This window comes from Sebastes fasciatus, chromosome 14 (genome assembly GCF_043250625.1).
Source record: "Sebastes fasciatus isolate fSebFas1 chromosome 14, fSebFas1.pri, whole genome shotgun sequence".
NCBI classification, from domain to species: Eukaryota; Metazoa; Chordata; class Actinopteri; order Perciformes; family Sebastidae; genus Sebastes; species Sebastes fasciatus.
The window spans coordinates 7,424,613-7,449,018 of NC_133808.1; the positions used below are offsets into that span (position 1 = coordinate 7,424,613).

Consider the following 24,406-nt stretch of genomic DNA (forward strand, 5'->3'; position numbering starts at 1 on the left):
CCCCCATTCGTCACTTAGACACAAAAACATGTAAAAAATAGGATCCCGGTTGGAAAATACCAAAGTTATCCTTTAAGTGAATAGCTCAAACAGCCATTCAACAGTAGATACTAAGAGAACATCACCTGTTTACATTCCTCATCAAGACTTTCTGAGTCAGTCGAAGGATTCTAACCTGCGTCCTTCCACAGCGCAGCTAACCCCTTCCTTTTGATGCTCTTTGAAAATCAGCGGTCACATTCTAAACTGGGATTATTTGTTGATCACAGAGTGATCATAATAGTTTGTCTTCAGCAATTCTGTCAAAATAAATGTTATGTAATATATTGTGAAATGAATGACCAAAATGAAAATACGCAGTTCAATGTTTGCATGAGTTTCATTCACGATCACAAAATGTGGAAAAATATGTTTATTTTTATGTTTTGTTTGTAGCAAAGTTGGACATCATTTGATCAGAATGGAAATCATCCGTTCCATAGACATAGATACTTCTTACAGCTGTAAAGACTTCAGCAGAGCTTTAGCTTCCTGGTCTGTAGAAGGGATGTCAGATAGGTGTTGGAGAAATGGTCGTCCATGGATGCAGGTCTGGTTGCTCTCACCGAGCTGCTGATCCATCCGCACGACGGTTTCCTCCACATCTTCCCTGGATAAATTTGTAGGTAGCTGACGGGCAAGTCGTACTGCTTCACCCTGTGAGGGAAAAGTCCCAATTGAGATATATTTAATAAAACAAACAAAAACAAATCTACAGAATGCCGCTGTTCATAATTAATTCATAGCATCTTTTACCTGTAGGTAGTTTGTGACTTTAAGTGGCCGGCACTCTTGCACGGTCCTGGCCTTCCTGTGAAGGACTGCAGACAGGATCTCCCTGAGGTCCTCCACACCGAGGAAAGGCACGCAGTCTGCCATTGCTGTCACTTCCAGATGTCTCTCGGCTGACGGGAGGCCTGGCCAAAACAAGCAGAAAACAAGGATTAATATACTCCAGACGCTACTACTATCTCCAGGAAAGAATAATAAATAAATATTGTGGTTTACGGCTGAAATGAGGACCAAGTCAAACAAGCGAAGGGCCAAATGGAGTGTTAAATGACTAATAGAAGCCCCAGCAGACTGGAAGGAAGTTGTCTTGTAGGGTGGAAGAATGATAGCTTCTCATTTCATGAGGAAATACTGCAAATCATGCACAATTTATATTTTCTGATACATGACTTTGGATGCAAAATGAACTCAGAAAGGTATGAAAAAAACCTGGAGAAGTAGAGTCATAATATTCCTGTGCTGGTTGTGTCCAGTACATTTGCTATTAAAAATTACTGACAGTAACAAATTAACTTCTAGTAATAACAGCATAAGTAACTTTATACAGATATTTGCTGTTTTTTTATTATTTTAAAATCAATTTTAAAATGGCAGTATCTGCAGAATCACACAGTTCACACGTTTTGGAAAATGAACAACATGACACATTTGAGACAATCCTAACAAAAGGATCAAGTACGCAGCAGAGATTGCGCAACGAAACCATCTTATATGTGCCGCTACCTTCGGTCCCATGCACACCCACCGAGGCTGGCAGTGCCAAATGAAAATTCCTTGAATTTCTTAAAGGGCAACCATTCTCATCACCTGCACACTGGGGAACAAACCCACTGTGAGACCACTCTGTCAGGCAGAGAGCCAATGTCAACTGAGGTGAGCCGTTCCAGTAACAAAAACAACCAACACTCACAGGACACTGTAGACCCTCTGCAAGCCAACAGAGAAATAATGTCACAACAACGATGATGAAGAAGCTGACAAAAACTAGTTTAATTTAAATTATTCTGGTTTATGTTTACATTTTATTTAGAATTTACATTACTCTTCTTTTTGACTTAATTTATTAAAGTATATACATGATTTTCTAATCAGTTATTTGCATTATATCTTACACTAGCTGCTCTACACTAACTAATTGTTTACAGTTACCAGATTATTGGTTAAAGCTTCAGAAGGCAACAAGTTTTTGGCATCATTGGGCAAAACCTCCATAATAACCTTTCAGCATATTGTAATTCAAGTGTTCTGAAAGAAAACTAGACTTCTGCACCTCCTCATGGCTCTGTTTTCAGGCTTTAAAATATCTAGCCCGTGACGGGAGACTTTGACCAATCACAGGTCATTTCAGAGAGAGAGCGTTCCTATTGGCTGTGCTCCGGCTGGTGGGCGGTGCTTGGTATTTCCCTCAACTGATCTCAACATGGCTGCCGGGTCACAAACTTTCTCATTTTACAGCTAAACAGTACACTACAAGATGTTTCTGAAAACATTTGAGGAGAGAAATAGGCATTACAGTAACAGAATATTGATTCATATTTGATCAGCGCTGCCTAGTTTGACCGTTTGATCCGAGTTTGTGAGTGATTGACAGCTGCTCAGAGACGGCAAGGCTCCAGCTCGGCTCTGATTGGTTGTTTTCCTCCAGTCTATGAAATCTTGCAGATGCCATTAGGAACACCGGAGGACACAGAGGCACCTGATTTTTTTTCCAGATTACCTGTCTCCTACACTACTGTCAGGATATAGTGACCTTTTTCATAAAAATATTTTTTTTTATATCATATTTGCTCCATTTCTATCCACTGCACCTTTAATAGGACTCATTTCTTAGTGTGTAAAATATGTGCTTAGTTCAAAGATAACTTGTCACATAACTTTACTCCTCGTACATGTGTGCTAATAAAAACGCTGTGGTCAATGTACATAATATACTGTATGATTAAGTTGCCATAATGTACCAGTTATTATTACACTTATGATTCATTATAAAAGAAAAAAATGCTTTTAATTACAAAAAAACAAAAACATACTAGGTTGTTTTGGTCCTCGTGAGTTGCAACTTCTCTATTTTATCATTCATTGTTTTTCATGATGGACAAATTTGTTGAAGGAATATTAAGTCAGAAATAATTGCCTAGTAATCCAGTTACTGGGGACTGTGCGTTTGACATTTCTACTGGTGACTGGTGAACTATGACATTAAATGATGGCAAATGGCTCCAACATTTGTTAAATAAAACTAGACGATCCACGAGACCTTTAAAAACAGCGTGACTTAAAAAGAGAAGAAAGGCTTGTTTTCTGATTGATTGGGAGTGTTGTAAACTGTTTAAGGACTGTTAAGGACTAGTACTATTACTAGTACTACTATAAGTACAATTTTGTAATTAGGTTCAGAAGGACACATTGGCAAATTAATGTTCAATCATATTAGACCGCCTCGTACAACAGCATTCTGACTTTTATTTACAATGTACCTGGAGTGAGTTTGATTTTAAACCCATTAGCCACAAGCCTGGGATCAGAGAAGACGGCCCCCCCGTCCAGCTCAGGGCTTTGTTTCTCCATGTTGCACAAAGCCTCCGTATATTCAGCTCCTCCTAGACTTCTAGAAAAGAGAGACAACCGATGTTTAACATACAGCAGCAGTGTATTTTCAGACATTAAAAAACCTTAATCGAAACCAAGGATTAGGATTTGTTTGTCTTAAAAATAGTGTCGAACATATGCTGTATGTAAAGAAATTGGATGAGTGTGCAGTTTTCCACAGCTTTGGCATTTTGTTGGTGAGAAGAGAGTGATACGTTACCCATCTGTTAACTGTATAGGGTTCTGCAGATTCACTGCTGGAAGTATATTATTCTCTAGGAGTCTCTTAAACAGCAAGGCCTCCTCCACTCGAAATGGGTTTAACAACATGAGCCTCTGACCATATAAAATGACCCAGGCGCTCTGAGAGGCCAGCCGGTTTACAAGACGGAGGCCCCGTGGCACTGCACTGCTCTGGGATGAAAGGCGCTGAAGCTGCAGCCGAAGGGCAGCTACGCTGCAGGGGAGGTGCTGCGAAGGCTTAGGTGCGGGGTTCTTCATCTTCTTTTGGGGCTGTGCGGAGAAGAGCTCGTCCAGCAGCTGCTGGTTGGACAGTGGGGCCTTGCGTTTGTGGCCCTGTGCGTGGCCCTTTAGGGTGTTCACGTTTGTCTCTCTGGGGCCTTCAGCAGAGGCCAGCTTGGTCCTTTGGTCGTGGTGTTCCAGGTGTTTTTTTGCCTTCTCCTCATACCTGCAGAGTTCAACCAAGAGTTAGTAGTGACAACCCTCTTTGAAATTTATTCCAAGTTGTCATCCCAGCACGCACAAGCAGCGCCTAGGTTAAAACTAAGCTAAATTAAAGGGGTGCTCCACCAATTTTACACATGAAGTTCAGTTTACTCGTCACAAGGAGTACGACTCAATCTGCGAAAACAGTTGTAAAATGTCCTTTGTGGCTCCGAAGGGAACTCTCCAAAGTCTGAGAGAAAAACATGACATTTCTAACAAAAAGCCATTTTTTTCGGAGCTTGATACAAAGTCTTAGGATTTAATAGGGTTTAAGTTTGAACGGATTTGAAATGACACGCAATTCTTTGGAATGCACACCCTGCTGCTTAGATTCTTAATTTAACCTGTCCCTTGTCAGTCCCCCATCTTTATGGAAGTGCAATACTTAATTGCTGGATCACCCCTTTACAAAGGTGCAATGTATAAGATCTGGCCAGAATTGAGTTTAAAACGTTACCTAGTTCAATAAATGAACTAACATTATCGAAAGAGTACAGAGAACAGTTTTGACGTTATGTCAAATACATCAATATGTTGAGCTGCAGAGATATCTACTGCCAACCAGCAAGCCAATGTGGAAGTGCCTTAAACTTGCATTCTTTATAACAGCCAGCAGGGGGCGACTCCTCTGGTAGCAAAAAGAAGTCTGATTGTATAGAAGTCTATGAGAAAATGAGCCTACTTCTCACTTGATTTATTACCTCAGCAAACATGAGTTTATGGTCTCAATCTCTAGTTTCAAGTCTTCTTCAATACAGCATGATGTTCATTCCTCACTTGCACGTTTAATTTCCTCTGTGTAGCACAGCTGCTGAGCTGCCATCTGTTCTTGTCTACAAAGCAGTTTGTCAACTCGTGTTTCCATAGATTTTCACATGTTAAGCATTAGAGCTTACACTTCAGCACCCCATTATTCAGAGAACCTGTTACGTGAACTTGTGCAAGTGTAATTCCTAGAAGTGGTGTGCCACTAAACAGTGGCGGTGAAAGGAGCCAAGTCCTTGCCACATCTTATTTCATGTTTAAGACAGCAGTGCGGCAAGGCAGGATACCTAACAGATGTCTTTTTCCATACGCTCTTCCATACCTTATATAAGGCCCCAACTACTGCTGACTACTGCTCATTTTCCAACTTTGCAATTACTTTAAATTGGTATGCAGTAATCTAACATAATTGGGTTGAAGCGCCTTCAGCGCAGTATAATGGTGTTATTCCATGATGCGATTTGCTGAGTAGCTCAGTGGATAGAGATCAGTAGGTAGCACAGTTTGTACTTTCTTTCACTGACATGTCCGTTCATCTGGACCATTCTAGAAGTTACTAATAACGACTGTGTGAAAACTTTCACCTCTCTTCCTATTTCTTAATTGGTTTTGATACAATCAATCGCAAAACTTAAGAGTTGCCTATGGTGTGTGCGCTCCATGTGCTGTGCCCTCTGCCCTGCTATTAGCACCATTTTCTAAATGTTTTGTGTACTTAAAGTGGCAGCAGGCAGTATATTGTTTTGCATCATTGGGCAAAAAATCCATAATAACTTTTTCAGCATATTGTAATTCAAGTGTTCTGAGAGAAACTAGACTTCTGCACCTCCTCATGGCCTCACGTTTTCAGGCTTTAAAATATCTAGCCCGTGACGGGAGACTTTGACCAATCACAGGTCATTTCAGAGAGAGAGTATTCCTATTGAACGTTCCTATTGGCTGTGCTCTGGCTGGTGATAAATAGTAATTACAGTAACAGAATATTGATTCATATTTGATCAGCGCTGCCTAGTTTGACCGTTTGATCTGAGTTCGTGAGTGATTGACAGCTGCTCAGAGACGGCAGCTGGACGGCTCTGATTGGTTGTTGTCTTCCGGTCTGTGAAATCTTGCAGATGCCATTAGGAGCACCGGAGGACACAGAGGAACATGATTTTTTTTATAAAAGTTTTATAAAAAATAACTGTTTTAAATCATATTTGCTCCATTTCTACCCACCGCAGCTTTAAATCACAGACTTGAGTCAGAAGCAAATGCACATCTGGATAATGACACACTGTTCTACCAAAATGCACATTTATCTGATCACCACGTTTTTATAATTTTGTTTATTTGTTTTTCAAATAACTTCAATCCCTGTCTCACCTTCATTAATGTAAATCCTTTGACTCTGAGGGAGCGAGGGTCAAACACAAACACTCATTACCTCCATCTGTTTGGTGCCAAATCTGTTCTTGACTAGCCAACTATGTGTCACTCCTCAAACCACTTGTGAAGTAAGTGTAGGTGAGATTTTTTTAAATGAACAAAGAGACTGGAACCTTTAGATGTTAAATTTGTGTAGTGGTTTCTATTTACAAATCAGGACATATCATCGACTGTATACAAAGGGAAGTATTAGTTCATATGTCTTATAAATCTTGTCATAGCCTCTGCTTAGTAGGGACTATTGTAGGTATGGGAAATAAGACAATTTCAGTGGGTTTATTATTGAATAAATGCTCGACAAAATCTGCCACAAATGTGAGACATGTGAATTCTCTGGATAGATGGCATACTTTCACCATTTTCACCAATAATGATACCTTGTACTGCGGAAAATGTCATCTACCTAAGCCCCCATTAGACGCTGGAAATTAGAAACGCAGCTCATATCAACAAAATTTCCAGACTAAGCTTTACACATGCAAATGACAGGTCAGACTTTCCCCCCTCGCTCTGCTCTTGCAAATAACAAGAAATGGAAACAACTGCCTGGAAAGGTGAAGGTCTGGAAACTTACTTCTTACGGTCTTCCTCCCTCAGATTTTTCCACCTCTCGTGAACGGTGACGCTGATATCCTGCAGGCTGGCTGTAGGCTTCTCCCTGAGGACCTCTACTCTGGCCTCCTTCTCGAACAGAGCGGCGGGAGACAGCGGTGCCCTCATGGCGCGGTTGCTGATCAGGTCGTAGGCCGTCAGAGCGGCCCGCTTCTCTGTTATGGCGTTGAACAGCTTTTTGTTCGAACTGCTCTGACTCTCGATCTCACCCGAGTCAGAAGGATTGTTCTTTGATGGTTGATGGACTTTGACGGGCTGCAGGGGTTCCCGTGATACGGGGTCGGTCAAAGCCGTCCCCCGGCTCCAGTCTTCGGCTGATATCTGGTCTTTGGTTGTGTCTGCAGCACCTGACACGGCGTGGTCCTCGAGTCTTTCAGGGGACTTGCTTGCTGAATCTGCTGTCTGGGTGCAGCTCTGAGCCGTTTCATCGTCATAGAGAGAAAAGGTAGACTCCAGCCCAGCTGGGATCTGGTTGACAATCCAGTCCTCTGCTATGGAGGATGAAGAGCTGCCATTTGAGGTCGGGCGGGCCAGTGATGCATCAGTGCTTATTGCTGCTGACGGAGCTGTGTCACCGTGTTTAGGTGCATTTTTGAAGTGGTGGTTGGGGAGACCGTTATCCCTCTCTACACTTTGTTCATTGTCCAGTTGGGAAGCATCAGTCTGCAAAGGACTAGGCGGTGTGGGGGATGTCTCACGGTCGAGCTGCTTCTCAGCTGGGGGGTCAACGTTGGACCGATAGCCATAGAGAGAAACCAGCAATGCATCTACTGCGGTCAGCACTGCCTCCTACATTTCAGACAGATCACAGACAGTAAAAAAAAAACAGAATTTCATTTCCAATCTCATCTGGTAGGCTAGGATCATGACTGAAATGACGTCTGACCAAATTCTATCCGAATATACTGAATTTCATAGCTACCTTGTTATGAAGAAGAACCTGAGTCTTGTCCGGTGTCAGGTTGACGTCGACTGAGGATGGTGGAACTGTAATTTTAAGCATGACGGTGGGGTAACGGTTTCGGGCTGAGTCATCCGGATACTGAGCAGTGTAGTGTTGACGCAGCAACTGATGATCGATCACACAATCCAACCAGGATCAAGTTTACAGGTGAACATGAAGTAAAAGAATGGTATTAGATACAAAAAAAATATTCATTGTGCAGTATGAATTGTGTTGTATTGAGTTATCCAAGATGACTCTGGTACCTTCATGACATCTTTTTGGTGGACAGGCCGGTTGTTGACAAATATAAAGGTTTTGTCAGGGTTAGATGAGCTGGTAGAAGAGTAATCCGCTCCAGGCTTTGGAAAAAAGCCATCCAAAACAATCTGAATAAAATATAAAGCAATGATAATATTAAACAGACAGGCACAAAGTAAAGAGAAAAAATACAAGAAGGTAAAAATATGACACTACATAATAAATAATGGTTGTTATAAAGGGCTGAATTTGACAGGGACGTTTCGGAAATGAGTTCTTGCTTTCGCAAACATTTCCAGCACACCTGGACGTTACATAAACTTTACCATCATTACATTTTCAATGAGGACGGCCCGGTCGATCCATTCCACTGACAGCACAGCTGGGAATGAAGTCATTAATTCTCGTTGTGCGCAAGCAAACAGGCGCTCGGCATCGGTCGAAGCATACCGTACATCCGCTGTACATACACTGTCACGGCATAATGAGGACAAATAGTAGAGCTACATTCCTTAAGAAGTTCACTACACTCATCAACTCCTTTACATTTTAGGATGTCTAAATATCAAACTTCTTTTCATAGTAAGTTTGGAAACAATCAAGAGAGACAGGCAGTGAGACGCCCGAGTGTGCTGGTTCCTCTCGACACGCAGGCTCCACTATGAACATGTCGTACATGATCACCTTTCACCTAGAATCATGCCAGAGGCAGTTCCCATGAGCTCAAATTGATGACTCAACATAAAACTGAACAATTACACTTAAAACTCCATTATTAATGTAAGCTAGTAAGAAATTATGGAAAGCTATTAATGTTCTACAGATTGCAAGCAGCATAGCTTTGCTTTTTTTTTTTCTCCCCACATGGCCTCGGGCTCATTATTAGCAGCAACGCACGCCAATGAAGTTAATAAACGAACTGCTGTTTCAGGTCGGGGCACATGTGCTTCTCTCTATTTCTGCTCATTAGGGTCACTTTATGAGAGCACGAATGGCACCTCTGGCCCCAAAGGGCCGCGGCTATGTGTAGTCATGCTGCCAAAAGCGAGTGTCACATTTTGTTCTGCAGAGGAACAGCTCTTACAACTCTCCCGGAGCGAGGCCCCAGTGAGATTGTCAACCTGGTTCCCCTTGATCACTAAGCTTTGGTGTTGGGGACAAAGAGGAGAAAATTGCTACAGGGAGTAAGAGGAAAAGGTGAAAGGTCGTTCTCATAACCGGGCACCAAAGTGCAGCAGCAAAATAACAACAACAAAGAGGAAAAGGAGAGAGAAACAGGGTGAAAAGGGCTGCTCCATATCTGTCAGACTAGATTAGCTGGCGGCCTGGCAGCAGGTACGAGCCACATGACACCTACCGTGACCAAGCAGAAAGTTACCGCTCGAAAATAATTCAATTACGATCCGCACAGCAAAGCTCAGCTAACAGAAAAATCACTCCCTCTTCATCAGGAAAGAACTCAAGAGAAAAGGGCAAGGGAACAGTTGGCCCGCCACCAACTGACCACATTCGCTGGCTTCAGACCAGGCGTTCATGATGAGGTTATTAGCTCACGGTCAAGTATAACGTGCATGCTCTCATTTGCTCTGCAAAACGTATCCATCTTAACCAGGCAATTAATGGAATAATGACAGTTACGATTAGACCTTTTTAAAGCAAATACAACAAATCAGACACTGAGTCATCTTCATTTATTTCCAATGCAAATCAACTTATTTCAAACTTGTTTCCAAGTTCTTTTCTTATTAAGTTGTTTTGCATTAGTGTCACACAATGTCAAAGACACTGACTTCAGGATCAATCCTGAAATAAGTACAATTACATTTCAACCACGTCATTTAATTTTATTGTTGACTGAAAATTAGACTAAATGACATATCATTTTTATTAATTTCTTGTTGACAATGAGCTTTTTTAAAGGGGGCAAGTGTGTGTCTAATGAAGATGAACTGCCACAATGCCCCCACAATGAAGAGCAAAGGGGCATGGGAGCCACAGCATGAGAGCAAAGAGTGCAAGTTGTGTACACGAGGAGGTGGGAGGGGGGTAGCGTGCGGCTCTGTGCCAGCTCAGCCGTGCTATGTGCCGGTGACGCTCATCCGTCAGAGAGCAATGCACTCCATGTAGTCTCTTCACATTCACGACACCCTTTGTTACAATGTTCAAACTAAGGTGACTTTGCCCAGCTGAGCAACGGTCCATGTGACAGTCAGGCAGGGTTAACTATATCAAAGGAAATAACAATGCAAAGATTTGCTTCTTTTGAAATACCTGGCTCTTTAGTTAAATCCCTCCTTAAATAACTACAGGCCACCAAAATATTCTAAAAAAAATGTCGACTCGACTTACAGTATATACAGGCTTGACTTAAAGCTGCAGTAGGTAGAATTGGAGCAAATATGATTTTCACTATATCCTGACAGTAGTGCACAAGACAGGTAAAAAAAATCATGTGCCTCTGTGTCCTCCGGTGCTCCTGATGGCATCTGCAAGATTTCACAGATCGGAGGAAAACAACAAATCAGAGCCGAGCTGTAGCCTTGCCGTCTCTGAGCAGCTGTCAATCAGTCATGAACTCAGATCAAACGGTCAGACTAGGCAGCGCTGATCAAATATGAATCAATATTCTGTAACTGTAATGCCTATTTCTCTCCTCAAATGTTTCAGAAACATCTTGTAGTGTGCTGTTTAGCTGTAAAATGAGAAAGTTTGTGACGCAGCCGCTATGTTGAGACCAGTTGAGGAAATACCAAGCAGCACCGCCCACCAGCCGGAGCAAACTTTTTCATTTTCAAGCTAAACAGTACACTGCAAGATGTTTCTGAGAACATTTTATGAGAGAAATAGGCATTAGAGTAACAGAATATTGATTCATATTTGATCAGCGCTGCCTAGTTTGACCATTTGATCGGAGTGATTGACAGCAGCCTCTGCTGAATTAACAGCCAATAGGAACGCTCTCTCTCTGAAATGACCTGTGATTGGCCAAAGTCTCCCGTCTCGAGCTAGATTTTTTAAGGCCTGAAAACAGAACCAGGAGAAGGAGCAGAAGTCTAGTTTTCTCTCAGAACACTTGAATTACAAAATGCTGAAAGGTTATTATGGATTTTTTGCCCAATGATGCCAAAAATATTCCGCCTACTGCAGGTTTAACTGAACTACTGTCGATTATCTGCATTGACTTTGACTGTATAATTATGGCCGGTGATTTCAGCATCCGTGTTGACAACCCCCAGGACAGTAGTGCTGTGGATTCATCTTGCAATCTGGACAGCTATGGACTAAGAGTAAAAGTCACACTCGACCTAGTTGTCACAAAAGGTCTCAATATTTCTAGCGTTGTGGTTACTGATGTTGTTGTATCCGATCGCACCTCTGTCTCCTTTGAAATGAATATCAGTGTCTGCACTAAGGTACAAACGGAGCTAATCACAAAACGATATCACTGAAAACACCAGCAAATTGTTCACTCAGGATTTCTCCTCCACTCCTGGTTGCTCTACAATCACAAATCTTATTGATGCTTTTGCCCCTTCTAAGGTCAAAGTTGTCTGTTAAAAAAGCACCATGGAGAACTGCCTCACTGATGAAGCTTCAAGAAAAAGAGAATGTCAAAAAGCTGAACGCAGATGGCGAAAATCAAATTTCACTATGAGATTGATGAGATGTCTTTGCACTCATAACTAAGAAGTTCAAGTCAATCTTTTTTTCTCTGATATCATAACCAAAAATGGTAATAACGCACATGCCTTATTTACAACTGTTGACAGGCTGACTAAGCCCCCCCCCCATATCAGTAGCCCCTAAACTCCTCTCTACCAAATCATTCAACAACTTTACCTCCTTCTTTACAGACAAGATTCAAAGAATCCAACAAGCTGTCAGTGCCTCTGTATCAGGTAAAGGATCCATGTCATCCATGCTTCCTCTTAAAACCAATTCTATCTGCGTGACACAATTTGATCCCATCAGCCGTAACACCCTGGAGGAGATTGTGTTACGTTGAAGTTCTTCCTTCTGCTGCCTTGATATTCGTCCCGTGATTGCACGGCATCAGACCTCCTGGAAATAGTCAATGCCTCCCCTCCTCTCAGGTCATTTCCCCAAAACACTAAAAACAGCAGGGATCAAGCCTCTTATAAAAAGGAACAATTTATACACCTCAATCAGGCAGAATTATAGGCCCATATCAAACCTCCCATTTCTGGGTAAATTGGAGTGACGACATAACATTTGACACAGCTGACCATAACATTATTAATGGACTTGGTGGGACTCTCTGGCACAGCCCTTAACTGGTTTAAATGCTATCTGCAGGATACCGACTATTTTGTGTCGGTTGGTCCCTACAAATCTGAACGAACAGCAACGACATGCGGAGTTCCCCAAGGTTCCATTCTTGGTCCATCTCGATTCAACATCTCTATGCTCCCACTAGCTCACATCTTGGAAAACAATATAATATTCAACCTTGATTATAGGGATGACACACATATTTACATAACAATAAACCCAGATGATTATGAACCAATAGTGCCAATAAGTGCCGTGATTGGATGTGCTGATTAAATAAGGATAAAACTGAAACAATTATTTTTGGGGCCAAAAAGGAACGAACGAATGTCTTTGCTCATCTCAAAGCCCTGATGTTTAAGAATTCAAACCATGTCAGAAATCTTATGTCTCAGCAAGACTCAGAGAAACTTGTTCATGCCTTTATTTTTAGTAGACTTAAATGTGCAGGAGGCAGAATATTTTTGGCATCATTGGGCAAAAACATTCCATAATAATCTTTCAGCATATTGTAATTCAAGTGTTCTGAGAGAAAATTAGACTTCTGCACCTCCTCATGGCTCTGTTTTCAGGCTTTAGAAAATCCTTGGCCAATCACAGGTCATTTCAGAGAGAGAGCGTTCCTATTGGCTGTGCTCCGGCTGGTGGGCGGTGCTTGGTATTTCCTCAACTGATCTCAACATGGCTGCCGGGTCACAAACTTTCTCACTTTACAGCTCAACAGTACACTACAAGATGTTTCTGAAAACATTTGAGGCGAGAAATAGGCATTACAGTAACAGAATATTGATTCATATTTGATCAGCGCTGCCTAGTTCGACCGTTTGGTCGGAGTTTGCGAGTGATTGACAGCTGCTCAGAGACGGCAGGTTCAAGGTCGGCTCTGATTGGTTGTTTTCATCCGTTCTGTGAAATCTTGCAGATGCCATTAGGAGCATCGGAGGACACAGAGACACATGATTATTTTTTTTCAGATTACCTGTCTCATGTACTACTGTCAGGATATAGTGAGTTTTGTAAAAATACATTTTTTTAAAATCATATTTGCTCCATTTCTACCCACTGCAGCTTTAATTAGGGTAACAGTGTAACAGGTCTCTGTAGACAACTACAGCCGATTCAGAACTCTGCTGCCCGAGTCCTCACTAAAACCAAGAAAGTGGAACACATCACCCCGGTTCTCAGCGCTTTGCACTGGCTTCCTATTAATCAAATAATTGATTTCAAAATATTATTATTGACGCACAAAGCACTGAATGGTTTGGGGCAAAAATATATTTGTGATATGCTGCTCTGTTACTGGGACAGACTTGCTCACCGTCCACAGCGTCAAAACTAAACACGCAGAAGCAGCTTTCAGTTTCTGCTCCGCAGATCTGGAATAAACTTCCAGAACACTTAAGGTTTGCACTAACCCTATGTTCTTTTAAATCAGGGTTTAAAACTTTCTGTTTGACACTGCATTTCCCGAGTTCATTTAAATGGTAAATATACTTGCATTTACTGTATAGAGCGCCTTTCTAGTCTTCTGACCACTGAAAGCGCTTTACACGACATGTCAGCATTCACCCATTCACACACACATTCTTACACTGATGGCACACTGATTCTTACACTAATCTACCATATTTCTACTGGTTTTTTTCTCTTTAATGAATTGTCTTATTTTCTGTTATTTGTTTCGTATGTTTATGCTTATGTTTAGCACTTTGAGTTGCCTTTGTGTCTAAAATGGGCTATATTTTGATATCAAACTGACTTATCTAATCTTTTTTTACTAATGCACATACATACATCAATGTTATGAAAAACAAAAGAAAACTGGTGCAAACTTTATTTGCTCCATTGCTCGCTCATCTCTGCATATTTCCCCTGAACTAACCTCTGGTTGTTCTTGGTGATGATGGCAAGAGAGCAGGTTGGAAACGGCGCTGGACCCCAGTGTAGCAAGGAGGGCACTTCTGTGATCGGCCACCTTGGCCTTCTGCCAAACCACCACCTGCAACAATATGACACAAGTCAAATTCCATGAGTCCACATCAGGCAAATCACACCGCATAAACACGTGTCAGGATAGTAACCGGGCCACGAAGCAGCCAACATATCTGGAGTTCATACATTTTTGTTTCTGTCAAGAGATTCAGCAAAAGATGGACTAAAACCAACCAAACGTAGCCATAGCAGTCTACGTCCAAATTCAGAGCAGGGAACATAAAAGATATGGATTTACCAAAGTCAAAATAAATGGGCTTTTGAAACAATAAAAACCATGCCATTATTTCAAATCAACAAGAGCTGTTGGCATTATTTAACCTTCAAAACCCAAATACTTTAAGAGATATTGCTGTGAAAACAGTTTAGTCTATACAACATTAAATCTATGCAATCACAACACTGGCTCAAAAACATTTAGTTTATGCTTTTATGATTTTGTTCAGGGCCCAGTGACATAAAATGTCAACAAATTGTGGTACATTTAAAAAGACATAATTATTTTCCTAATAATTAACTTCATTATCATTATGGAATTATGTCAGATCAGAAATTATTTTAGGTAGAAAATATGTTGACACCCATAAGTGAGCTTGTAGTTTGTGTCCACCAGTGAATATATTTCCCGGGTGTTGATTTCACAAAGCACGCACTCTGCAGGGCATGTCTCGGCTATTAAATACGCAATTTGGCCCATGTAAATGGATCACTCCTGTAAACAGTTCTTGAAGAAGCTGTGAAACACGACACAGGCCGAATAGCAGAGTTGGAGATAAAGGATAGGGGCAACCGAGTGCTGATTGGGTTCACTACTTTCCTCTGACCACCTCAACACTGATTTCTATGAAAGTTATATGGTGGTCGTGTGGCCCCCTCCGTGACCCACACGCCACCCATACACTTCTGTGTACAAACTGGCTGCAGCCTGAAACCGAATCTGGGGTTAAGTTCGCAGCTGTGTTCAGCAGACTTACTCAGGCGTCATAATCAGCCAAATCAGAGTTCACAGTCAGCCATATTTGTGTTTGGAGCACCTGACAGTTACGCTTAGCTGTGGTGTGGAAAGGGCATACGGGATGGAAATGTCTAATTGCTAAATAATTCTAATGCTTATCTAATGTTATAAAATGGAACAACTCTAAATAACTGGCTTTTTTTTATTGTGCAAACCAAAAACGTAAAATAGACATAAAATACACACTAATTTTGTGTTATTGTGGTTACATAAATGTAATTTATGGTGCTGTTCCAGGTGCGTGTGGGAGAGTAAACAGTTTTTGACCGCAGTGAAAATGTTGTTTTTGAAAGGCTAAACACCAACAAATATGAACTGAATCAGAATACTTATCTACCTTTTTTCAATAAGTTTAGGCTTTTGAACTGAGGACTGAGGCAATTACATAGACGGACTGAGCAGCACATCGCTCGTTCTGAGTGTGTGTGTGTTTGAGAGAGAGGGGGGAAGAGAAGGTGGAAGGTAATGTTTCCCTAAGGTGGCTGTGGCTCAGAGGTAGAGCGGGTCGCCCACTAATCGGAAGGTCGGCTGTTTCTCCACATGTTGAAGTGTCCTTGAGCAAGATACTGAACCACAAATTGCTCCCGAAGGCTGAGCCATCGGTGTGTGAATGAGTGTTTAGATTAGATCCTGATGGGCAGGTGAGCACCTTGCATGGCAGCCTCTGCCATCAATGTACGAATGTGTGTGAATGCTCACATGTAGTGTAAAGCGCTTGGAGTGGTCGGAAGACTAGCAAGTCCATTTACCATTTACTAAGGCTGTCAAAGTTAACCTGTTAACGAAAATTCGTTTTAGCGCCACTAATTTCTTTAACGTATTAACGCAACTTGCGATTTTTAGACAACATAGGGAATCAATTGGTACCAACCATGTTATACTAATTTATCGAGAAGGAGGTTAAATAACGCTCTAAAAATGATGCTAAATTTTGGCGAGGAAAAATTGGCATGGCTATTTTCAAAGGGGTCCCTTGACCTCTGACCTCAAGATATGTGAATGAAAATGGGTTCTATGGGTACCCACGAGTCTCCCCTTTACAGACATGCCCACTTTATGATAATCACATGCAGTTTGGGGCAAGTCATAGTCAAGCCAGCACACTGACACACTGACAGCTGTTGTTGCCTGTTGGGCTGCAGTTTGCAATGTTATGATTTGAGCATATTTTTTATGCTAAATGCAGTACCTGTGAGGGTTTCTGGACAATATTTATCATTGTTTTGTGTTGTTAATTGATTTCCAGTAAAAATTATATACATACATTTGCATAAAGCAATATATTTGCCCACTCCCATGTTGATAAGAGTATTAAATACTTGACAAATCTCCCTTTAAGGTACATTTTGAACAGATAAAAAATGTGCGATTCATTTGTGATTAATCGCGATTCATCAATTGACAGCCCTACCATTTATTAATAATAATAGTAATAATAATTTGAATGTCAATGTTGTGAATGAAGCTTCAAACAACTCGGTGCAGCCCTACTACGTCATATTTTCTTTTGATTACCGTCAGCTGAGCCTCGTCTGTTTTTCTTTTTGTCCCAGTCAAATATCTGTCCATTCTGTAAACCTACAAAATGAACACCATCGCCATAGCCGAGTGGTTTACTGTTCCACCGTGAAAAAGATTCTGACGTCAAAACATTTATTCAGCAGCAAGGTACGGCACATTTTCCCCACCTGTGCGCGCCCCACCCGTCATGCCTCCGCGCCCCACTAGGCGCGGTTTTTCTTGTTGTGCGTAATTGCTGACAGTTTTTTATATCACTAGTCTTTGGTGACGGTTTGTAGTTCTCTCCATCCCTATATATTATTTCTATTGTACCATTACATATTCATTTTTATTGATATAAACATCTTTTGATGACAACAAATTTCACTTCAGCAGATCTCAACCTTTCAAAAGAACAGGAGCCTTTAAGCCACACCTGAATGTCATTACAGTACATTGTTTAAATACCAATCAGCCACATTCATACATGCCATTATCCTAGAGGTTAACATACTTTACCCTTAATAAATATTAGTGCAAAAAAGACAAGATGATTGATTTTGATAATCAATGAATCATTTATCAAGTAAATATGACAAACATTTTCTGGTTCCAGCTTCTCTAATGTGAGGATTTGCTGCTTTCGTCAACTTTTATATCATTATTATTAGAATATGTTTTGGAATATGGGTTGGGCAAAACAAGCTATGAGTAGATGTCAGGTTGATGATGGGGATTTTTCACAATTTTCTGACATATATGACAGATTGGATTAATCGGTAATGAAAATAATTTTTATTTAGAGCCACAATAAATACATGTAGTCTGTCAGTTGAGCTTTTATCGAGCCGAGCCAGCACAGACTCACTAACCTGCACAGAAGCCTCTTTCTATCAGGTTAGTCAGTCTGCCCTCACTTTGCTTTGTGTGTTTCTGAAGTGCTTCTACAAGCCAAATAAATATTTTCCATCACACGTAACGATTTCATAGCTCACTGACTCGCATTAGCACTGACAACGAAACAACAGGAGGCTGGAGACAATTACTGTCTGCAAGAAGGTGTTTGATTAATAATTTACCTGACAAGCTCCTGAATATCCTTTTGTAACTTTCTGTTTAAGAGCTTTTACACGTTTGACATAGAATCTTAGGCAAAGGCACAAACACCGAGCTCTACTGTCAAAGGAAGCCGTACGCACCTTTACGGCTGTAAGCTGAGAAGACAATTGGCTTTTTTGTAATATTTCACATTATCAAATGATTGAAATTTAGACAGGGAAACCCTGTATGACAAAGTGGGATTATCTTGGCATTTTTGTATTTTTACACTCTTTCCATTTGTCTCGTTGTTGTTACTGTTCGTATGTTGTTGTTTTTTCATTTATTGAATGCCAATGGATACAAACTATCTTTTGGTTCAATATAATTGTTAACCTGAGTCATATGTTAAATAAACTGATGAATACAAATACAAAAAAAACAAAAAATGCACTAAATCTTAATTTTTCCTATGCAGACCATTTTTATTTTATGTACAGTTAATAGTTACTCCTTGCACTTTAGTATTGTTGTTGTCTTTATACATTATTTTGCTGGAAGCAACTATTTTTTAGAAGGTGTGCTTTATAAATATCATGTATTATTATTAATAGTAGCTCCAGATGTAATAGTAGTAGTAGTAGCAGCCGTATCAAAATGTTGAGGATCAATGAACCCTTTTTCCCCTCTAAGATCTAAATGACGTTCCTATATATTCCTAATATCAATAATCTTATAGTATGTAATGTCACATGGGTTCTCAACGCTTTTACACATTGTCAATGTCACCATTTAAGTTTGCCACACGTATAACACTATACTGTAAAATACATGGCATATTAACAAAAACTGAGGGCGATTGCTCCAATCCAGTGATGTTGGGAGAGTCATTTGAAGACTAATGAGGACACCTAGTGGTTGCTGAACCTGGAGGACTACATACTGTATGAGCGGATTTAAATAACTACTTCACCCACAAAATGACCATTTGTATATCAGTTACTCACCATGTCTCCACGGTGAATGAAGAATCAAAGATCAGAGAAAAGTCTTGATGAATTGAAGTAAATGGGGGCCGCGTTTAACAGCAAAACAACTCGTGCAGCATAATCCAAGTCTCTTTTATCCAGCCGTATGCTCAGTACTTCACAAATACAAGCATCTTTGATAAAACCTTGCTATTCAAAACACTTCCACATAAACAGTCTCACGCTTGCACAGGCCCACTGCTCGTCCGTGCGAATCCAAAGTGTTTTAAAGAAGATGCATGTGTTTGGGAAGTAGTGGGCATACGGCTGAATAAATGAAACAACGGATGTTTTGATATTGTTTTGCTTTTGTTAAACGCGGCTCCCATTTTCTTCAAATCATCAAGCCATTTTTGACGTTTTTTTTTATTCTTTGTTCATTGTGGAAGAATTCAAGGTAACACAGGGTGAGTAATTGATGTACACATGGACATTTTGTTGGTGACTTGTGCTTTTTTCATCTTGAATCATGTCTGTTACAGTGGATTCCAAAGGTGACCAGTTTTCACTGCAGACAAGAAGCACCTCTCACTGAAGCATACTCCCCTACTGCTGTCCATCTCTACGCTCCGATCAAAGACACAGCTACCAGCGTAGCTCTTGGAAGGACAATAGCGTGACAAAGCAGTGTATTTAGTCATATTTTGAGGAAATGATGACTGTTTGAAACACACTGATTATGCAGATTGAAAGCTAAGATGTCATGCTGCAGAATTGGTTTGAAACTATTCTAAAGACATTTTGATATGTTTTTTCCACAGTGAAAACTCCATTGTTACTGACATGAAACTCAGTTTTGAGTTGCATATCACTTTAAAAGACAAATTTTTTGACCGCTTGGCGAGTGGTTGGTGAAAAAATAGAATAAAACAGGCTTTATAGTCATTTATACTTTGCCTACATTTAAAATTCCCTCAATCACCATTGTTGATTGTAAATAATATATATTATGCATATATTTGTATGCTGCTGACAGAAAGCTGCCAGTTACATCTGGCATTAATATTAGCAGGTTAGTCATCAGTGAAAGTTGTCAGAATAGTTTTGTTTTCGTTATCTGAAAAGGGAGGAGCAGTTACTGACCTTATTGTGAACGAGTGTGAGCCTCAAGTCAGGTTTTATAATTGCGTAGGCCAACAGCAGGTCCTGCGTTTTCTTCAGTTCCTCCTTACACTTCTTGGTCGAGGAATAGTATTGCCGTCTCACTGGGAGAGTCTTGAAAAGCTTCAGTACACTCACTGTTGTGCCTGTAAAACACAAAGAGCGAAGGTGTGCAACGGCTTTTGACATACAATTTACTTTTCCTGCAACAAGGCTAGAGGAATCAGGTAGACTAGATCTGACTAGACACTGCTCAAAGTGTGTGTTATTCTGAAACTTTTCACAATAAACACCAATATTACCTCTATCATCAAGAATTTTATGGGATCCCTTTAAGACTTATGTACGCCGTTCTACTGTTTTTTTCCAAGATATTAATAAACTGTATAATCCAATCATGAAACAAATGAGTAACTTCATATTCGTAGTACAGGAAATAATGTGACTGGTAGTGGAGTCAAACATTATGCAAATTGGTGTCTAAATCCTGTCAGTGACATGGCGATGCATCTCCAGCTAAGCAGTATGAAAAAAAGAGTTTCTCCATCTGTAACTACAACTTCAAAGTTCCACTTATAAAGCAGTCCTTTGAGTTTTGTTGCTCTCTACAAGACTGATTCAAGTATTGGTGCCTTGCCTTGACCTAAGTGAGACGGCTTCTGAGAAACAATCTCCCCTGTGAAGTTAAGCATGTACTGGGTGCTGATGTCATCCTCCTCTGTCTTCGTGATGACAGCCACCTTAAAGAGAAGAGTACAATAAAACATCAAGTTGCCAACCATCCCAGTTTATATGCTGAAATAAACCACAATGTATATTTCATTCCTGAAATAGTCGTGCTATCTGTACTATATTAAAAATGTGTCCATGAGTGAAAATTGTTTCATGAACTTTGTTATGAGTCCAGTGCATGTATACAATTTGTAGATCAACATTAGGGTTCCCACTCTTTTCTAGAGATCATTTTCCAGGACATTTTCAGTGATGATCTATCTGGTACGACAGACAGGGATCATGCGATACACTAATATCTTCCTCTCTGTGGAAGGCTGATTTAAAGATGTGCAGTCTGTAAGGGATAATGTACAGCGAGGGGGTCATTGTTGTGAAATAAAACCCAGCAGGGAGATGCAGGTGACAGATCTTGCATCTGAAGGGGTTTATTTCACAACAATGACCCGCTAGTTGTACATTATCCCGCTTATTACATGGCTACTTACTTCAGAAATCAATAATTTGACACAAAATGGTCCACCAGAGTCGGACATCAGAGCTACATCCATAGCAACAGTCTGTTATACATAGCAGCAGTCTAGAACGCTGTGATTGACCAATCACAATCGAGTATTCAACACAGCCGTGTAATAAATGGCTATAACTTCTCTATGAAATCATCTCTTACGTGCTTAGAAGTTATGACAAATTGATCTTAGAATAATGCAATGTGACGTGACCAAATTGCATCTTTTTTTGTTTTACTTTTAGTACATACTGCAGCTGCCCTTACAAAGTACATACTGTTGCATGCAGTATGCATACAATTGGGACAAACTACTTCCTCATAATATTGCGCCTTTAACTTTGACCCTCTTGCTCATATATCTGCTGTGCAGAGGATTGTGGGTCAGAATAGCTAGAAAAGCTTGCTGGCTTGCATACTGCAAAATGTGACCAGATGTAGTAGGACATCCTGGTATTTTTGGCATACTGCATTTGACATACTATGTATCGGGACATACTAAATCTTTTTCTGGGATACTAAATAGTACGGGTATTGGAATGCACATAATGTTATCCATTTAGGGGAGCTCTGATGGATAGCCTAGGACTTCATTCTCAGTTAAAAGAAAATAGGAAAAAGTTGAAAGAAAATTCCAGGACAACACAACATTTTCCAGGATACTTTTCAGATTTTCTATTCATTTTCAATGAATAGAAAATTGGTCAACTGTTTTCCAGTTTTTTTCCAGGCTGCGTGGGAACCCTGAATATGTATAATTTCTAATAATTCTGTCCCATTTGCCTTTTTTTCTTTTGATCTGACCGTAATTCAATAACACACAGTTGTTAAATACTTCTCACCTCAGCCACGGCACAGATGGAGCCAAGTGCCTCTCCTCTGAAGCCGTATGTCTCCAGTCGCTCCAGGTCCTCGTGGTTACAGATCTTTGACGTGAAATGTGTCACGGCCATCACAGGAGTATCTACAGCTTTGATTCCATGGCCATTATCACGCACTTCTATCCGGTCCAAACCATAGTTCTCCTGCAATGAGAAATTCAATAATACTGCAGACTGACTGTGCAACTGAAGAGTGAATCAAACTGTGAGTTGTAACGATGTAAAAATATATATATAGCTATTCTCCAATAAAGTGGCAGTAGGCAATTTGTTTTTGGCATCATTGGGGAAAAAATCCATAATAACCTTTCAGCATATTTAAATTCAAGTGTTCCGAGAGAAAACTAGACTTCTGCACCTGCAAAAATCTAGCCCGTGGCGGGAGACTTTGGCCAATCACAGGTCATTTCAGAGAGAGAGCGTTCCTATTGGCTGTTCCATTCAACGGAGGCAGCTGACAATCACTCGCAAACTCTGATCAAACGGTCAAACTAGGCAGCGCTGATCAAACATGAATCAATATTAATATAATATATATTGATTGTGTATTACATATTGTTCCTTTAATATAGTTACAAAGTCCTGACATGCAAAAAATAAATATACTCGTGAATATAGTAGGCATCAACACCTTTATGACTAAAGCCTACTAATGCTAACCATATTGTTTTTACCTCTATTGAGACAAATCCTCCTATAGACAATTCCACTTATAATTCATCATTTACTAGTCACTCAATCATAATTGCAAAAGTGCATTTCTCCTTGTTCCAAATTCTGTCATTTAGTAAACACTGTACCAGTTTAACGTCAATGCTCGAAGCCCCAGCATCCAGGGAGTTTTCCATCAATTCTTTCACGACGTTCAGCACAGAGGTGATGACCTGGGAGCTGGACAGCAGCCGCACAGTATCTGGAGGCAGCTGCTTCATGATTTAAGGTGCCTGTTGAAGAAAAGTCTGGTTTTAGTTTGGTACTTCTGAGTGTTGTTGAGTCATAACAACAACGTGACATAGGAGTTGAGCAAACTTTGAAAAATACTCAAGATTTCCATGAAACAGAATTTCACTGTAGAAATGATCGCATAAAATGGAAGGAAACACATTTGTGTCTGCTACTTAGAGCTATACGTACAGTACATACATTGATACATGGCTGTTATTGGTAATGTTTTCAGATTGGTCCAATGGTCTTACCCAAACACCAAAGAAATGCTAGACCAGTTTCATTCATTTCTAATAAAATAAAGGCATGGGCATGAGTGCACGCCTGTAATGTTGACAACAATACAGGAGGCAGGTGGATTTTTAGCATTCGCAGCACACTTGTGACTAAAAAATTGACAATGCTTCAAACTAAAGCCTAAAATGATGTGAGGCAAACAAATGTGTCTCATTGTCCATTTGCATTAATTAGCAAGCTTGATCTTGATTAAAACAGAGATTCAACTCTAGATTTCTGGTTTCACAAGGATTCTTTAAGGCAAAAAAATACTGATGTATTGATGTTGACTAGTTTCAAGTTTCAAATTTCAAGTTTATTTGTCATATGCATTTAAAAGTACAATGAAATGCATTTCACCCTGGCTCTCTCTCAGCCCTTAAAATCTATAAATAGTACAGTTGATAAATACTACAATAAACTATAAAGACTATAAAAATAGTATTTTAATTTTACAAATAGGAGCTTCCAGTTACAATGACCTGTCAAAAGCCAGGTCATTGATGGTACAGCGTTAATACTGTAACTTTAATTTACAGAAATGTATTCCATTACAGATAATTGATTACTCATTTCCAGTTGCAGTACCAGTAACACTGGATTGAACTACTATAAGGTTAACATGAGCTAACTTCACTGCTCTGCAGTGTATCTGAGCTGCTTTAGACTCGTTCTCTTACATTTAAAAACCCAGTTTCGTGTAAAACTTACGTGTCGACATTAAAAACTCATATAAAGCATAACATTAACATGAATAAATAGCTAAATAATGTGGTTAAATACTAACTTGGACGAGTCCTTTTGACTGCCGCCTCAGTTGAATCTTTCATAAACAACAGACACATGAGCCACACGGCGGAAATGACGTAGTTCCCGCCCCCTTCACTAGACGCTGATTGGTTAAAACTGACACGAGGGAGGGTTCCGGAAGAGCTGAGAAAA

The 24,406-nt window shown here is 40.3% G+C and overlaps 1 protein-coding gene across 2 annotated transcripts; it reads right to left on the minus strand.

Annotated features, from left to right (window-relative positions):
* Positions 1 to 397: 397 nt before the first annotated feature.
* pms1 (PMS1 homolog 1, mismatch repair system component) lies at positions 398 to 24,352 on the minus strand. 2 transcript variants are annotated; one of them, XM_074658393.1, is made up of 13 exons: positions 24,252 to 24,352; positions 23,044 to 23,187; positions 22,205 to 22,387; positions 20,760 to 20,862; positions 20,105 to 20,268; positions 14,331 to 14,447; positions 8,161 to 8,283; positions 7,874 to 8,020; positions 6,914 to 7,740; positions 3,641 to 4,108; positions 3,309 to 3,439; positions 796 to 956; positions 398 to 696 (listed from the first exon to the last, which is right to left on the minus strand). In XM_074658393.1, exons 2-13 carry the CDS (start codon positions 23,173 to 23,175, stop codon positions 496 to 498), a joined length of 2,757 nt encoding a protein of 918 aa, XP_074514494.1. In that variant the 5' UTR covers positions 23,176 to 23,187; positions 24,252 to 24,352; the 3' UTR covers positions 398 to 495. The 2 variants fall into 2 exon arrangements, with proteins under 2 accessions (XP_074514494.1, XP_074514495.1); XM_074658394.1 differs by lacking the exon at positions 24,252 to 24,352 and adding an exon at positions 24,176 to 24,198.
* Between the last annotated feature and the right edge of the window lie 54 nt (positions 24,353 to 24,406).

What these genes read in the sequence shown, in the direction of transcription:
- pms1 (XM_074658393.1), bottom strand. Translation starts at nt 23,175, where the DNA reads ATGAAGCAGCTGCCTCCAGATACTGTGCGGCTGCTGTCCAGCTCCCAG. An exon ending in CGAGCATTGACGTTAAACTG is followed by an intron (nt 22,388 to 23,043) that starts GTACAGTGTTTA and finishes TTCTCATTGCAG; the next exon opens with GAGAACTATGGTTTGGACCG. An exon ending in ATCACCAAGAACAACCAGAG is followed by an intron (nt 8,284 to 14,330) that starts GTTAGTTCAGGG and finishes TATTTTATTCAG; the next exon opens with ATTGTTTTGGATGGCTTTTT.